Source organism: Lutra lutra, chromosome 13 (assembly GCF_902655055.1).
Source record: "Lutra lutra chromosome 13, mLutLut1.2, whole genome shotgun sequence".
Classification (NCBI taxonomy): domain Eukaryota; kingdom Metazoa; phylum Chordata; class Mammalia; order Carnivora; family Mustelidae; genus Lutra; species Lutra lutra.
In genome coordinates this window covers 73131954-73149767 of record NC_062290.1, presented here as the reverse complement: position 1 = coordinate 73149767, position 17814 = coordinate 73131954, and the positions used below count along the sequence as shown (strand labels likewise).

The 17814-nt window shown below is 42.0% G+C and overlaps 1 protein-coding gene across 3 annotated transcripts in view; it reads left to right on the top strand.

Annotated features, from left to right (window-relative positions):
- SVEP1 (sushi, von Willebrand factor type A, EGF and pentraxin domain containing 1) overlaps positions 1-17814 on the top strand; it is a 179526-nt gene that overhangs the window by 21526 nt on the left and 140186 nt on the right. For all 3 annotated transcript variants that reach the window (XM_047700074.1, XM_047700073.1, XM_047700075.1), the window contains exons 2-3: positions 4108-4363; positions 7332-7508. In XM_047700074.1, coding sequence (XP_047556030.1) covers positions 4108-4363; positions 7332-7508 — 433 coding nt within the window. The remainder of the gene's footprint in view (positions 1-4107; positions 4364-7331; positions 7509-17814) is intronic.

Sequence of the window (17814 nt, the reverse complement as noted above, 5' to 3'; positions counted from 1 at the left end):
CTGATGGGCCTGTTCTTGGATTTCGGTAATTTTTTCTCCTGGGATGAGGATCTATCTGTCCTGCCTTGCACTCTCCTATAGAACCCCGCTATCCAGCGGCTTCTTTGAAAAGCTTCTGCCAAGTAAAATAAAGCTAGAATGTAAGCTACAGATAAAGTACAAGAATTCACTTTGAAAAATAGAAAGAAATCCTAGAAAGCGTTTGTCCCATGCCTGTAAGTAAGTAAAACAGTGAAATGAGGATGAGACACGAGGGGATAAACAATAGACCAACATGGGAACAAACCATGTGCCAGAAAAAGAAGTATTGTCACAAGAAAAATAAAATGCAATGCCAGGATTAACTCTTAATTAGAAGCACAAAGGAAGAGACTCAAGAATACATAAACTGCAAACTGGGGTGGGGGGGTGGCTCCAAGGGCGGGGGTGGGGGGAGTGGGGGTGGGGGTAGGGGGAGTGGGGGAGGGAATAGGGAAGAAAAGCTTCAGACATTTCCACCAAACTCAGAAGGAAGGAAGATGAGATAAACAATGAAGAAAAAGGAGAGAATATTCGAAATCCAGAAAATGATGAACCAATAGACAAAGAACTTCTTTCCCCCAGAAAGTACAGAACCGTAAACATTGCTTCAACTGAAGAACATTTGAGTACTCAAATTAAAAATATTAACTGAATAACAGATGCAGCTTGGTGAAATCTTAGAATTTGAAGGATAAGGGAAGTATTACAAGTAGCTTCTGGTGTCTTGTTTGTACTTAACATTTCCTAACAAGGAAAAAAATACGTGTGGAAAACAAGTTGAAACACTGAAAATATTTACTAATTTCTGGCCCCCTGGAGGAGAGGGGCTCTGATAATAGTCACAGTAGATATTAACTTAAACAAACAACTTCTTTCAAGGATGACTTAGGAGCTTCTCCAGTTAGCATCTTTAGGCACGTGGGGCCGTGGCAGATAACCACAGGGTTGTGCCGCGGATAGATAGTAGTCTTTCTACACGTATTTTAATTAATGGAGCCCCAGGGCAAATATAGTCCCCATGCCAGATTTGTTGTGACTTCTCTTCTCCTTTCAAGACCATTTTTCAGAGCAGTTCCCTTGTGGCCTGACTTGGGGATAGGGGTGGGGTTGCAGTCTTGTGTAATGGTGATGGATCTCGGGTGTTAGAACAATGTTACACAACCCTGCATTTTTATCATTCTAGTGACTTTTGCTGGACAAGGGGCGCTTACTTCCCTGCCAGATATTTATACCAGCTAATCAGAGGCTTGATACAATACAGATGGTGATAACCTTTTGCCTTACGATGTCCACGTTGCCTGTTTTTCTTAGGCAGCAGAAGGTTTGCCTCATTCAATATTCTGGACCAGAAGGTTCTATTTCTCACAATACCTTACAAGGGTAGCAGATGATGTAAACTATTTCAGGAACCCTGAAAGGAGAGTCAAGTGCCAGGCCTCTACCACATTCCACAAACATTACCACAGATCTATTTACTTCTTAGATCTGTGGGATGAAAATGTTTTTATTGAATTATGTTTTAATTCAAGTATGATGAAGCACAAAGATTGGGGGAAGGGGGTAAAATATTTTCAGTAAATCATCCACTCCTCCTCTGTCTTTTAGAGTGCATTCCAAACCCAGATCTTGTGTAATTCTTTGCTTGGACTAGTAGTCCTGCTATTCTTCTGACTATTTTAAGCTTAATATATTGTCTTGCCAACAGATATAACGGTTCCGGTAAACACTTATCAATTCCCTGCAAGAAGAGAAGAAAAATGGAATCCTAGCTTAATGTGCTTTGCACGGAATGAGTAGTACAGCAAGAAAGCTCCGCAAAATCCCTAAATCCTAACCTGAATGTTAAGGAATATCCTTGACGTGAGCTACAATTAATATTATAAAATAGTATTTGTGCAGTAGGACAGTAAACACACAAGAAGAAACCCTCGTCTTTTTTTGTACCAAACTATACAAAATAAAATACGTGTGCACACACAAATATTCTGTACATTCCTGCTGCTCCCTCAAGACCAACTCTTTTTCAACTGTCTTCAGAGTATCCTAGAGTTTGTCCACTCACTCCGTCATTAATTCATTTATCAAATAAATATTTACGAATGCATACTCTGTGCCAGACAAGTCCAGAATACCACGCTGAAAAAGTCAGTTTGCTTTTTTCCTTCCTTCTACTTCCATCCAAATTCTTCCTTTCTTAGTGTCTTGAGTAGTTTCCTTCCACGGTCTTGTGGAAGAGAGGGTAATCGAAAGGAGCAAAATCCTATGGGAGTGTCTGTGGAGGTTAGGTTGTGATTCAGAGTGGAACAACCCAGAAAGAGAGAGTTTATCACGTGGTAAAGAGCAAGGCCAGTGTAAACACAAGTTGCCTCATCTTGGAGTGCGAGAACTAGGAGCTGCCCTTCGAAGCCTGAAGTGTATCTCTAAAGACAAACCAATACCTCACTTCATGCCGCCCATCACGGATGATTGGATTCCCCCCCAGAGGTGGTCCTGAATGAAAAAATCGTGTGTGTGTGTGTGTGTGTGTGTGTGTGTGTATCTCTGTCCTTTCCAATTATTATTTATATCAATAGGGCTTTTCACCTGGGGTATGTACTAACTGAAAATATAAATGTTCATACACATTTCAATGTAAATGCATATGATAAAAGGTAGATATGTAGGATGCATTGAAATTCCCTTCAATTGTTATTGTTCTTGACACTCAGATTATCATTTATTTGGCCAGAAGTTGCTCCTTCAGGCTGGTTTCTGATTCTCTTTGGCCCTTAGCGGTAGTAGGCTTTTGAGAGCGGGAGGTGAAGTGTTTGAATACTTCTCAAATTGCTGGTTTTCCAGATGTTTTCCAGAGTCATTTTTAGTTTCCTTTAATTGTCTTTAAGTTCAGGTTTAGCGGCTTTATCTAATTAGCTCACGAACAGTAATAAAGTTTGGTAAGAGTTATTAAATTAGAGTCAGTCACTCTGAGTTCTCTACTAATGAAGACATGGATCATATAATCTGAGAGAATCTGGAGCTTTTAACTGCGTCCGCTCCTTATATGAATTTTATTTTATTTTTTTAAATCTCATCATCTCCTTTTAATTTTAACAAAATATAGGATATACTTGTCGTTCTTCCTAACTACCTTCTGAATATACTGAATTCTTTCTAAGAACTTGTCAGAAAATATACCCTGGCACTTCTTCACCTTTCCAACCCATTTCTGATGGAAAGCAGCAATAGCAAATTCCATTACGATACCAGATTCCCCACTGGACTCCTTGTGCTTTTTGCAGTGTATGATATAAAGCATCATGATGTGACGATAAATAGATACCTTTAATAAAAAGGTTTCATTTCCCCCTCTGTCTATAGAGAAGGGATAGCAGATTATAAAGCATAACTCACTTGTCCTAAAATAGTAAAGCCCAAGTGTCAGATTGAATAAATCTGTATTTTCTCAGAAAGATAGGACAGCATCAAAATCAGCTGATTTTTTGCTAATACTGGGTGGTCCCCAAAAGATGAAGAATTGAGTGAATTCTAGAGGAGTTTTGGAGGAGCAGTGGAAAAACAAACATGGGAAGTAGGTTGGCCATTATCAACTCTGGAAAAGTCATTTTCTGTTAAATTTTCTTCTGATTAGACTTTTGATATATGATCATGAGGTGGTTCAGCTAAGTCGGGAGATGGGCAGCTAGCTGGGTGTACTTGGAAAGAGATACATAGGACTCACATTTGGCTCATTTGTCGAGAGCCTGAAAATTCATAAAAATAACATAATAAGTGATAATAATATGAATAAAAATTCATTCCATAAGCATTTGCTGCTCTTCATTAACAAGGTGCGCAAAGGGGATGAGGATGCTGCCACTGATGACAGTGATACATTTTAAGTGCTTTTAGGGTTTTTTGTGGGTCTGTGAGAAGGTCATCGTAGGCGCTGGTCTGTGCCTGTTTCTGTTTTACTCTCATTGATCAGGGTTTGTTCTCACTCTCGTGACATGCTAATGATCTTCACAAACGCTGTTCTATATAAGAGGGGAAGCACATAGTAGGCTGATGCAATTCAGACTTATACTAACTTCCTTTATTTCATTACAGCAAATTCTTCGTCACTCTAGAGAAAACTCAACAAAAGTTATATTCCTCATTACCGACGGATATTCCAATGGGGGAGATCCCAGGCCAGTTGCAGCATCTCTGCGAGATTTTGGAGTGGAGATCTTCACGTTTGGCATATGGCAAGGGAACATTCGAGAACTGAATGACATGGCTTCCACCCCAAAGGAGGAGCACTGCTACCTGCTTCACAGTTTTGAAGAATTTGAGGCTTTAGCTCGCCGGGCATTGCACGAAGGTGAGGCAAACCCAGTGGCATGACGTGATGCATTTTAATGGGGTCCTTCTCTCCTCCTGCTTGAAGCTTGTTGGTGGGTAACAAACAGCAAACCCTGTAAAGTCTTCCCTGAGCATGGCGCCCGTGTGTCCTTGGTGTATTGGGAGACGCGCTGAACTTCATAAATAGACATGACAGTCTGACTCACAACAAGAGTGTTTGTTTTGCTTTATTTGTTTTGTAACAGCCGTGATGGTTTTCACTAGACTGTCCATACGCTCCCACCTGGAACCGTTAGAATCAATGGAATGAATTTAGGTGTGTTTTGAGGCCACACACAGAGCGGGAAGCCTTGACTTAGATCTATTTATAGTCATCTGGAAGAATGAAGTAAACATGCAGAGACAGACCTAGTGAATCTCACCAGAGTGTTTCCAGAAATACACATGAAGATAAAGGGACAATAAATACTTAACACGTACTTCTTGACCTGGTGGTCTGAAGACTCGTGTGCTTATGCATATGTTGAAGAGCATTACCCCAACAAGGAAAGAAGTCAGTAAACCCACTCATTAGAGTTTGCTCTATACCATTTGTAAGGATGTTTAGTTGTGTGGTGTAGGTTAGATGGACTTCCAGGCATCATACGGGCATGTGTCTTGGTAAGCCCCCCGGGAAAGTAAAATTGGGAAGGAATGACAGGAAATCCAGCCTCAGACCAAAACCATGCAGCGAGTTAGGCTTGATCCTTGAAGGTATCCATGTGAAAGATTCAGGTTCATGGGCAAATCATGGCCATGTGAGGTTTCAGGCAATTAGTGATATTCGTAAGAAAGAGATCAGCCCTATCATAGTTCCAAGAGAAGCGTTTAAGAGCAGGATCTCAGACTAGCTATGAATATAGCAAAAAATTTAAGTCACCTACTTGTGGAGACGCTTTTGGCAAATTCTTTAGCTTTTATCCTCTTTAAGTTTCTTGTTAATTGAATAGGATATGAGAATAGTACCTCCTCTATAGGAGTGTCACAAGGCTTCAATGGGTTTGTACATACAAAGTGATTGGAAAAGTTACTGAGGGCTTATTATCCACAGGCCTCATTAACCATCTTCTACTATTCTTACCATAGGCAATTTATCTAACATCTACAAGCCTCACTTCCTCTGCTTTTAAAATGGAGATGTTATAATGCATACATATGGTTTTGTCAAGAGGATTAAATAAAATATTTAAATATTACTAAGTGTAGTGTTATCACATGGCAGAAATTCAGTACCTGTGGGGCTTCCTTTATTTCTCCTTTTCTCAGGGAAAAGTGGTATGTTGAGTGGGAAGGCCAGGTGGCTGTTACTAGCTGGGATTCTGAAATCATGGGTGTTACCCGCTGTGTTCTACAAGACTAATTTCCAGTCCTACCATCCCTCTGCTTGTAGGATTGGAGCCTTCTAGAACCCTAATGCCAAGTTGACCCAGAAGCTGAGTTGGGATAGAGTGTTCTTTTGGTTACAGTATTGCAACAGAGTTTTAGAAGGCATCACTTTTATTACAATAAGCAAATATCTAGAATGCATAATTCTCTGATCAAGTTTCCAGGTTAGGTAAGGAAAGATCCTGTTCCTATTGCTAAGACATGATCAACTCAAAGGAAATGAGCCTCATATTCCCTGCCTTTAAGTCCTCTGAAGCTATTTTCAATTTGGATGGATCCACTTTTGGTCTCAAGACCATCCATGTTTCTGGCCATACTCAGTAGACCTGGGTTACAGAATAATAGCTTTCCCCATGCGTAACACATATACTTACCTCTCTCAGACCTGAATGCCAGTGTACCGATGTTGGTAGCCTGATCTTTCTTGGTCCTACGTTACTCTACTGCCAGATAATCCCATGGCCCAGTGCCTCAGAGCTAAGTGTGCATGTTGCAGACCTTTTACCCATACCGCAGTCTCGTAGATGGAGTGTTAATCGGGTACCTGATTGTACCAGCCTCTTTCCCTTGTGGCTGGAATCCTCTCTTTACTTTGCCCCTGGTGTATAGTTCAGAATCTTAAGACATAGACACAGATGTTGCATAAATGAGGCCATCACCAGTCTTCTTTCCGGGTGTTCAGTTGCAGTGCATGTGTCTTGCTCGGACTCACACATTTGAATTCCTGCAAGGGGCCCATCACTCTATCTGGGCCCAGCACCCGCCCAGGGATTTGGACTAAGACTTCTGAACTTCTTCAGCAGAGTGAACAAAACTTATTATTTGCCTGATTCTAGGCCATCCATTCTGGATCGATATTCAACCATACCCTGCCCTGTTAAGTCACTTTCTGAATGACCCTGCCTGAGTTACTGATTTCCCAGCATGCCTCACTTCAGAACATGGCTGAAGTCATCAGTATGATCTCCAGTCACATAAAACATGAGAAGTTACTTAACATTGAGAAAGAAACCATCTTCAGGTTCTATTATTAAGTTTGTGTGGTGCTGTTAAGTCTTTATCCAATAACTATAGAAGTGATGATAATCTGTTCTTAAGCCAGTAGCTCATAATCCAAACCCTTATGCAGCAGTTAAGATTGTAATTTTATTTATCTTTTTGAAAAAGGGTTTTGGACATCTAGTTACTGCTGCCTGACTTCATATTGTGACAGTGGAACACTTCTGGTGTGGAAGCCAGGGGAGTGACCTGGGGAACCGACTGTATTACTTCCTGCTGCATCTGGAGATTCCTCGCCGAAGGGCTTAATTCCTGCCTGACCCCGAGTGGCCTTGAGAGCTTACAAGGAGGTCCCAGCCTGAAATGACTGCACTGGCTAAAACAAAGTCCCAGCCTGTCATCGTGCGCAGGACACACATGCATATTTGGGTGGGAGGGGTGGGCCGTTGGGAATTGGACGGATATGAAAAGCTGATTTCTCCAATTTGCACCTCAGTTTTCACAACTGGAGAATGTACCATTGAACTGCTAATTTGTTTTTTATTACCCTGTGTCATCGACAGATCTGCCTTCTGGGAGTTTTATTCAAGAGGATATGTCCCATTGCTCGTATCTGTGTGAAGCTGGCCAGGAGTGCTGTGACCGCATGGCAAGCTGCAAATGTGGGACACACACGGGTCAGTTTGAGTGCATCTGTGAGAAGGGCTATTATGGGAAAGGTCTGCAGTACGAATGCACAGGTGAGTCTCTGGTTTGGGTGTAATTGTATCAGTTATCTGTTGTGTAAAAAAAGCTCTCCGATCTCAGTGGCTTAACACATTTATTTATTGGTTGGTTGGTTGGTTGGTTGGTGTATGTGTGCATGTATTTATTATTGTTCATGAATCTTTGGGTCAGTTGGGCAGCTTCTTTAGTCTCAGCTGTGCCAACTCAAACAGTGTCATTAGCTAGGAGTTGGGTAGGCTGCCTCGCTGATCTTAGCTGGGTTTTCCTACCTATTTGGGGATCAGCTGGCTGGAACCTGGTCTATAACCACTTTGTCTATGACCACGAGATTGGTCTTTAGGGGGCCTCTCAGATGCTATCAGGCTATCCTGGGCTTGTTTACGAGGTGGTGGCTGAAGTCCCAGAGGGAGAAAGGAAGTTTGCAAGGCCTCATAAAGCCTTGATGTTCCTAGATTTGGGAAAGGACGATTTGGGGTCTTCTGTTATAATCGATCAATAATCAGATCCATCCTATAGGCACTTTAGCCAAAATATGCCTTAGTCTCTGTAGGAGACTGGTTCTCAGGCCAGAATGTGTGGGATTTTGCAACAAAAAAATGCAACATTGGTTTGATGACCTTTCAGCTCCTCACAAGCCTCCGCCAAGGGACATCAGAAAACTTGCTTCAAGTGACATCACTTCACAGTAGAATTCACCGCATCAACATTGTCAAACCTGCTCTAGATTTCCTCACAAAAGGATCTTTATAGTTCTCATATTTTGTTAGCAAGGCCAAGAAGAGCAATTTAGGACTCCGGTGTTTTACATTATATTTTAGGAAATACTTCTAAGTAATATTCTCCTAATCTTTAGAAGTGGTATAGGGCTTTCTGTGATACCATTTTGTTTGTTCTGTTTTACCTAAAAGGCAACATTGCTATTTGGGAAGAATGTATTCTCATGGAAATGAAAAGCCACCAGGAAAAATTTAGGAGCAGTCGGTTTACTTTACACTGTACCATGTGGTCTTTCGCTGCCTGTTTCATGTGAACATTATTTTATTCTGACATTTGGAAGGTAGGTAGGCCTGCTCAACAGCACAGAAAGGAGTCTCTTCCCTGTCTACGTGACCTGCTATCTCTCTTTCCTGTTTTCTCCTTCTAGGACATTTCCTTTTGTGTTCTTCTTTTATTCTCCTTTATTCCCGTTGCCCCTCAGTTCCCCTCCTTTAATTTCTCCTTCCTCCCCTGGCCCTGGTCCCAGCGGGCAGGCACATACTTCCTAGGTCCAAGCATCCATGCTCACCCAGCAAATCACTCCTTTCTTGGCTCTGCTCCTACCCCACCCAGCAGGAATTCTCATTTGAGCAGAAGAAAGGGGAAAGAAATCAGCCCAACTGCCTCTGAGTTGGCAAAATGCCTCCCCTGGAATCTTCCCACACTTTCATCAACAGCCCAGCTTGGCACCCTCCCCAACACCCCCTCCTTTCCCCTCCTCCCACCCTAGCCCACCAGACGCAGGCAGAAGCTCTCATTTTCTTTGCTGCATGCTGTAGTCAGCATGTCTGCTTTCCGTGTGGTCGTAGACTGATCCCTTCCTTGCCAACAAGCCACTGCCGGGTGGCTGCCCAACAGCCTCAGCCATGCTGGGCTGTAGCTCCCCCTGCTCCCCAGCCCTATAATCTCACACCCCAAGGGATAAGTGGCAGGGAGATGGGGGCAGTTCACAAACCCACTCTCCCTGAAGTAGCTGTGGCAGCTCCTGGTCGTACATTCCAGGCTGAGAGGCACAGCGGTCTATAATATATGTGAGGTTGGGTGGGCCTGGCAGCAGAGCCCCAGAGAGGGGACAGGAGTCCTTTTGCAGCTGGCTCTTGCCAAGAACACCAAGCACAAAAGGATTCATTTATCCACCCCTTCTCCTAAATGAGTAGGCCTCAGCTTACCACTTCCTTTCTTGCAAGATTTAAATGAGATATAGTTGCATCCATACACACATTCACATTGTCACCTTTAGTATTTATTGCTAAGGGTTAGGAAAGGCGTGCTGGAACCTCAAGGTGTGTGCTGTGATTTGTATATTTGTAGGAGACTGCACCCATCGCTGGCTTCTCCTACATGCTAAGAACTAAGAGAAGAGAAATTAATTACATCTTTCCTATGGCATGAAGGACTCATTCATTACCAGACTCTTTAAGAAAGGCAAAAAGAAATATCAGCTCTAAGTCATCCAGTATCGAAAACCTAGAAGCCATGAGCCCCTTTTAAAATATTGACAAATGTTATCGAGCATGTTTTTCAGGTCAGGCCCTGTGCTAGACACCAGGCAGGGATTTGACAGTGAGCGGGCAGACATGGTCCTCACCTGCTGGGAGCCTCCAGTCTGCGCACACAAGTCAGTCTGTAACCACAAGCCATGATGTGTGCTATAAAGTAGAAAGGCCCGTGCTCTAAGGAAGGAACTGTAGGGAAGGCTCTACTAAGATCGTCCGTCTAAGATCTGAAGGTGCCTTGATGAGAGCTGTTTTCTCGCTCCTGGAGAGGATGTTAACCTTTTGTTCTGAAGAGCTGGAATTCTGAGTACTTTTCCTCAGTGTAGAAACAGTACCTTTCAGAACCAAATCATTCCTCTTTAGAGCCAGAGGAACTCTTAGAGCTTATCTACATGAAATCCCTCATTCAACAAGAGGAAATTGAGGTCTTAGGAAAGATGCATACTTTGCTTAAGACAGTGTGTCTGTCATCAGCGGGACCCCAAAAGGGACCCAGGACACTTTTCTCCAAGTTCTGTGTTATTTCCAAGATATCGCACAGCTTATTTTGTATTTTTGAGAATAGCTTATATACATCGCTTTTCAGAGACCATAGACACTGAACTGTGCGCAGAGTGTTTAAAAACACAGGAAGATCTGGCTCAAATTCAGTCTGTGCCAATGATAAGCGATATAGCTTTGGACTCTTAGTTTTTTCTGAAACTTGGTTTCTTCTGTAAAATGTGCTTATTAATGGTGTATATAGATAGATATACCTACAGATTTATGTATGTACACACATATATATCTTTGTATACAGAAATCACAGATATGTCTGTATGTGTGTATACATAAATATATATTTCGCAAGTATATATATATTTAGGTTGTGAGAATTACTTAGACTGCTTAGGATAGTATCTGGCACATCAATTCTTAATCAGTGGTACTTTTATTATTAACCATTATTGTGAGATGATTTACATACTATTATGAGAAAGTTAAGGAATGAATATTAAAGTCGTTACCTCATGTATGAGATACTTGAAGATAAATGACACCATATATTTTATAAAACTTTGCCACAGAGGATGAGGAAGATCTGTATATGCAGAATGCCATCAAGAAGGCTTACACCTACTAAAGGTGGATTATGGGGTTTTTTGTTTTTTTTCTGTTTTTTGGGTTTTTGTTTTGTTTTGTTTTGTTTTGAGAGAGAGAGAGAGAGAGAGAACATGCGTGAGTGCAGGGAGGGCCAAAGAGAGAGGGGAAGAGAGGATCCCAACCAGGCTCCACACTCTGCACAGAGCCTGGCACAGGGCTCAGTCCCACAACTCTGAGATCATGACCTGAGCTGAAATCAGGAGTCGGACGTTTAAGTGACTGAGCCACCCATGCACCCCCGGTGTAAATTTTGACCTGATGAGTCTCCGGTGAAAATCAAGAATACCGAGTGAGAGAAGGCAGTGGGATAATACACCACTGGATGTTGAAGAAAGTGGAGCTTGGTTGCTTTGATTAGGGAGAAAACACCCTGAGGTAAATTTTATTTATCAATTTCATAGACCGGAATGCTGGAGCTAGCTGTAAGGGCTTTGCTCACTTGGGAGATGCAGAAACTCTACCCATGATCATATGGGAAGTAAGTGGCGAGCTGTAGCAGAATCCAGGTCTCCTAACTCCATAGGGTCTTTCCTTTATTTTAGTCTCCCTTGGTGCTGTGAGAAAGCTGACGACTGTGGTATCACTAAGCTCTTCTCTTTTTCCCTACTTGTTCTGGGTGGTTGGCAATCAGCGTTGCCTGGGTTCTCAAACAATGACTTTGCTCAGCCCTGTCCAAAACTTGAAATGGCCTGAGCACCATAGCCACAGTAAGCAGCTGCTTCATGGACAAGACCTTGATGCACAAAAAGATTTTAATCATTGCAGATCCGTTCCATAGCCTGAACATTTTAACTTGAATGCAAGCTCGAAGACATTCATTAGCAGTTACTAACAAGTAGTACTTTGTCAAAAGAGTTCAGTTTTATGAGACATTTCTTAATGTGCTTGAACTGGTTTTTAATTTCTGTTGGCTCAAAACTTGAGTTCATTTCAAAATAATCACATGCTTTTAGCTGGTGGTCTCGGAGAATGTGTGCTAATTGGTTTTACAGAGGTGAGGACCATATAATAAATAGATAATCCAAGGTAGAATGTTGCTTTGTTCATTTGTATAAGAGGGCTGACCATAAAAACCATATTTGACAGAAGTTCAGATAACACTAAAAACTCTGCTAGGGAAAGAGAATCCAAAATATAGTTGTAATACTTAAAGATCCATTCCCCCAGACAGTCCAGTCTCAGGGGGAGGCATTGAAATAAAAGAAATCCAGTACAGCAATCAAAATAAATTCAAAATAGTGTAAGTCATTTTCTTGATTTTCTCTAACTCCAGAACAGGGATATATAGACCACAGCAATTCTTAAAATCTCACTTTCCTCATCATCCTTTCCCTTAGAAACCATAACTCTTCTGCACTTATCTCTTCAAATTCCTCTCTCTACACACTCTCTCTCTCTCTCTCTCTCTCTCTCAAGCACAATTGTGCCTTCCAAGCCCTAACTCAAACTCCTTACCCTTCTCACTCTTTCCTCTTGAGTCTGCATCACCCTCTGGGGAACCACAAAGGGAGAAAGGCCAGGAACACTTGCATATCAATCCTTTTTCGTTGTTGTCTTATAAAAGGCTTATGATACTTTGTTTTTTTAAAAAAAAACTCAGGTTTTTTTTTTTCTGATGAAAATGACTCCATTTCATTTACTGTAAATATTTTGTATGATTCAGAAATTCAGGTATGGAATTTTTATAAAAGATTTTATTTATTTATTTGAAAGAGTGAGAGAAAGAGAAGGAGCACGAGGGCAGGCGGGGGAAGAGGGAGAAACAGACTCCCCACTGGGCAGGGAGCCTGACTCAGGATTCGGGGCTATCCCAGGACCCTGAGATCATGACCTAAACCGAAGCCAGAGGCCCAACTGACTGAGCCACCAGGCACCCCTCAGGTGTGGAATTTTAACACAGCATGTCCATATTTAAAGGGTTGAGAAGATGTTCCCTTAGGATTAGTAATTGAACTTCAGCCAAGGGAACTGTACTACAGAAGTGTGGAGTCTAATGAAAAGAAGGTGTTACTTCCATTTCTAGCTCTAGCATTCCTTTCTTCACCCTACACCTTTGACATTGGCATTTGGACAGTCATACGGATGTGATGCGAAGACTGCAATAATAACTATAATAATTTATTAATATTTAAGGGGTGCTTATGATATTCCAGGTCCTTTCCCAAGCACTGATATGTATTAACTCCTAACTCTCTGGAGTATTGCTCCATTTTAAAGTCTGGGAGGTTGAATAACTAGTCCTGAGTCAGCTAATAGACCTGGGAGGTAAACCCAGATTGTCTGGTTCTAGAGCCTACCATCTGACCATAGAGATAGACATTTAACAAATGAATGCACAATTAAAAATACAATTTCAGATTTTATTAGGTATTAGTTCGGCCTTTATGAGGTCATCAATGTTAATTAGCAGCCTCATATGTTTTAACCAAATACTAGGAAGGAAAAGAAGAAGATGAGTTATAAAATATAGATCTGCTCAATGTTTTTAGTTATGACTCATTCATAGAATAAACTTCAAGCTTCTTAGCATGGCATAAAGGCTTTGCCTGAGTTGGCCTGTCTTTACTCTTTGAGCTAAAAGCTGGAAATAGTTATAGTTTACACCAAGTATCATGCTCTTTCATTCCTCAGACTTTTTTTGTGCTTCTTCTGGTTCCCTTCCCCACCACAACCAACTCTTGTCTTTGTCCTACTTCATCACTAGTGACTCTTAACGGGCACTGACAAATTTATTATGTGTGCCCACTGCCTACCTTCAGTACTGCCTACCTTCAGTACTCCAGAGGAAGGATGTAGGTAAGAGGGCAAGTTTAATACCAGAATCTTAAATGGATGAGAACTCATTATTGAAATCTCAGGCAAAAGCTTGGATTCCGTGTCTGCCTTGGGCACCACAGGATCCCTAGCCCAAAGTCACATGGGAAGAAATTTTTAAGAATGTCTTTTTTTAATGTAAAATATTTACATTGGGCTAAACCTTGTCAACAATAAATCAAATTCAGGGTATGGTCGATATCCTGGAGTAGTCATTTTTAGATGGCTAGATCATCACATCAGTTGTGAACAGCCAGTGAACTCTTGTTGTAAATCCAAGCAATGGCAGATGTGCTAAGCTTTCCCCTGAAGGGATTTGAGAGATGCAGAGTATGAAGACAATAGGCATCTTGAGGACACTGCTTCTTTGCAGACATTGACTCCATTTCAGTGAATTTGGAACAATCTGCAGATTGAAAATTATAGCTGGATGAGGGCCAAGGCTGAGGGCTAGATAACGAGCGACAGCCCCAGTTGTATTATTTTTCATAAAAGGAGGGTACACTGTAGAAATAGAAACACTAAAATATTTGTGTGGAAGTATCTCATACATGTAAATATATGCGCAGGAATCCCCACCCCTGTGCTGCGCACAGACATTTTCCTGCCTAAATATTATGTCATTTCTTTGGAAAGAGAGAGGACAGAGAGCTCTAGAAATTCTTGAATGGAAATCAAAACATTTGGCAATCTTGTTCTCTGAGCAGAGCTTTGCTTCCCCCCCCCCAAAAACATCCCCAGAGGTGCCTGATAATGGATATGTAAGGTATAAAGAATCTGTACACCGTATTCCTATTTGCTTTTTATGAGGGAATATTCTTAGCAGGTTGACACTGGTTACCATCAACTTTGGGAGGGGGATGGGTAACTGTTGCCTAGAGTAGGCTAGTTTGTTCAGTTTTTCCACTGAATAAGGTAGGTATTCAGTCCTGGTGGTGTCTGATTTTATAACAGGAAAATGCATGGAATCAGACGCATTTAACCACACGTGTGAAACATCACCAAACTCCAAAGTCAGTAAATTTTATATTCAGTTCAGTTATTGTATTCTTCAGTTCTGTGATTTCTATTTGGTTCTTTCCTTTCCTTTCCTTTGAGAGAGAGAGAGAGAGAGAGAGAGAGAGAACAAGCATGTGGGGCAGGGAGGAGCAGGGGAAAGAGAGAATCAGAGGCAGGCTCCACTCCCAGCATGGAGCCCAACTCAGAGCTTGATCCCATAACCTGAACCTAAATCAAGAGTCAGCCGCTTAAGGTACTGAGCCACCCAGGCACCCTTCTCTTAGGTACGTTCTTCTGTCTCTGTTGACGTTCTCGCCGTGCTCATCCAGTCTCCTCCTGGGCTCAGGGAGCATCTGTAGGACCCATTACTTTGAACTATAACAGGTAAGTTAGTTATCCCCATTTCATCAAGTTTTTTTCCCCCCTGAGGTCTTATATTGTTCTTTTATTTGACACATATTCCTCTGTTTCTCTATCTTTCTTGACTCTGTGTTGGTTTCTGTGCCGTAGATAAAACAGCCACCTCTCCCAGTCTTGAAGGAATGACCTCATGTAGGAGATGAACCTTAACTCTGATTGTCTCTCAAAACTTTGTGATTGTCCAAGCAGCCGTTTTTATTGTTAGTGGCTCCCAGTTGTTGAGGGTGCGCCAAGACCTGAGCGTGTCCCAAAGGGGAGGGCTAAGATAGCATCTGACTGCAGGCTGGTTAGAAGCCAGACCCTCACGCAGCTTTTAAAGTATGCAAATATGTATAGTCTTGTGGGAATGCTGGTTGACACCCTGCCCACCTCCAGAGCCAGGGGATCTGGAAGTGTCCCCTCGGTGGCAGTGGTAAAAATTGAGGCTCCAGTGGAGTGTGTAAGCTCTTTCGAGGGAGATATTCGTGGCTGTCAGGAGGCTGAAGGAAAGGCCTTCTTTGGAAGGTAGCATCCATTTGCCTCCATTCCTTCAAAGCAGAAGGCCTCTGTGTGCCAAACCTGAGACCTATGCCTGCAGGCCAAGCTCCAGGATAAGCAGCAGGCCTCTTTGAAAGAAAGACAAGAGGGTGTCTTTCAGTCTGCTGTCTGTGTGGTGCCCTGGGGTGGTAGCCTACCCAAGACTATCTCTCCCATTGGTACCATATGTAGGACCCAGGAGCACCAGCCCCGGGCCACCAGAGCCAGGGGATTAAGGGACACCCTCCGGGCCGCAGCTGCAAAGCCAGGACACCAGATAGGAGATGCTGCCACTGTAGAGTGTAGCAGAGGGACTGTGTACAGATGGTTCCTGCTGGGGAAAAGGGAAAAAAACCTAGTGTTTAAAACAAACGAACAAGATGGTGCCCAGCAACTAGAGCAAGTGTGAAAATGGTGCCCGCCAGCCAGAAGGCTTCCAGCTGTGAGCTGCCTGAGATGACTGCCCTCAGGTTGGCCCTGTAAGGCTAGCAAACAGGCCTCATCCCGTGAAGTCTGGGAGCCCCTGGATGGGCTGCTCCCGCTGAGTGGGGGCGAGGGAGCAGTAGGAGCCCCATGAGAGCTGCTTCTCTGTTGGTTACAGCCCTGTGCAGCTGTGGATGTGAGCCTTTGGTCTGGTTGGTTTTCAAAACTAGATGTTTCTGGGGCTCATCAATCAGGTGTAGGTCTTAGGAGTTCAGGTGCCTGATGTGGGGTTCAAACCTTTCCCTCCTTAGGGAGAATCTCAGGACTTTACGTTTCCTCACAGTGGTGGGTCACCCCAGGTAGGGATGGGGTTTACGGTGAGATTGTGTCCTAGACTCTTCTACCTGCCTTGGTGTGGGTCTGATGCATAGGGCTTGCTCAGTCTTTAGATTGTTCTTAGAGGAAGTTGTTCCATATATAGCTGCAGAGGTGATATGTTTTTGGGACAAGGTGAGCCTAGGATCCTCTTCTGTTGCCATTTTAAACCTGAACCTCCCAAAGTCAGTATGTTGTATTTTTTTTTTTTTTTAGAAATACTCATAAAAATATATCCAGTATTCTAAAATGTCAAAATAAAGATTATAACTAATTCCTGCTTATGATATCATTATGAAATCTTACCTTTTTCCTTCTATTCCCTAGCCCTGTAACTCCAACAACAATTAAAAGGACACAAAGGAAAACATTTAACATCTGCTAATTGATAGTCTTTAAATATTTTGCTCACATAACCCCTAAAAAATTGAAAACCCATATACCCCTTGTCAAAAGTAGCTGTTGGAAAATTTTCAGCAGGATTTTAACAGATGGTATTTCCGTAATACTGTATTGACTTTTTTTTTTTTTAAGATTGTATTTATTTATTTGACAGAGATGTGAGAGCACAAATGGGGAATGGCAGGCAGAGGGAGAGGGAGAAGCAGGATCCCCGCTGAGCAGGGAGCCTGTTGTGGGACTCGATCCGAGGTTTCTGGGATCATGACCTGAGCCAAAGGCATATGCTTAACCGACTGAGCCACCCAGGTGCCCCTGTATTGACTTCTAAAATAAAACTATGATATCACTTTTAAATGTACCCATTGAAATCTAAATATTATATATAACAAATTTGCTGCTTTCTAGTAGTAATCCCTTTATGAAGAAGCTTTTTTCAATGCAGAAGCTGTGCATGGTTTCTTGTTTTCTTAGAGCTTGTCTATTCTACTCGCACCACTTCATTGAAATGCAGTGTATTTTTATACTTTAAAGCCTTTTATGAATCACATAATTCTGCTTCTCTGCCACAAAAATTATGGACATACATTGAAATTTATAAATTTTCTGTGACCCAAAATTGCTGTTCGATTGGGTTATTATTATAAGTATTATTTGTATAAAATTTGTCAAAGATAATATTCCTTTTGATACTTACTACCTGTAGAAATAAGCTGCTGTTGGAGACTCATGTCTTCGTGAGATGGATCATGATTAATTCATGTGTCCATGGACTTCTATTATTAGAGTAAGAGAGCATACAACATCATTTCCTTTCTATTTTTCACTTTTATAGGTTTTCGTGCTGAAAACCTCCTTCACACAGATATGTAGATTGGGCTTGAAAGAGTTGTGTTATGTTGACATCACTCAATTCTTTGAGTTCCTCCTGAGTTATGTGCCAAAAATATCATGAGTTATCCATCATCAAAAGAAATAT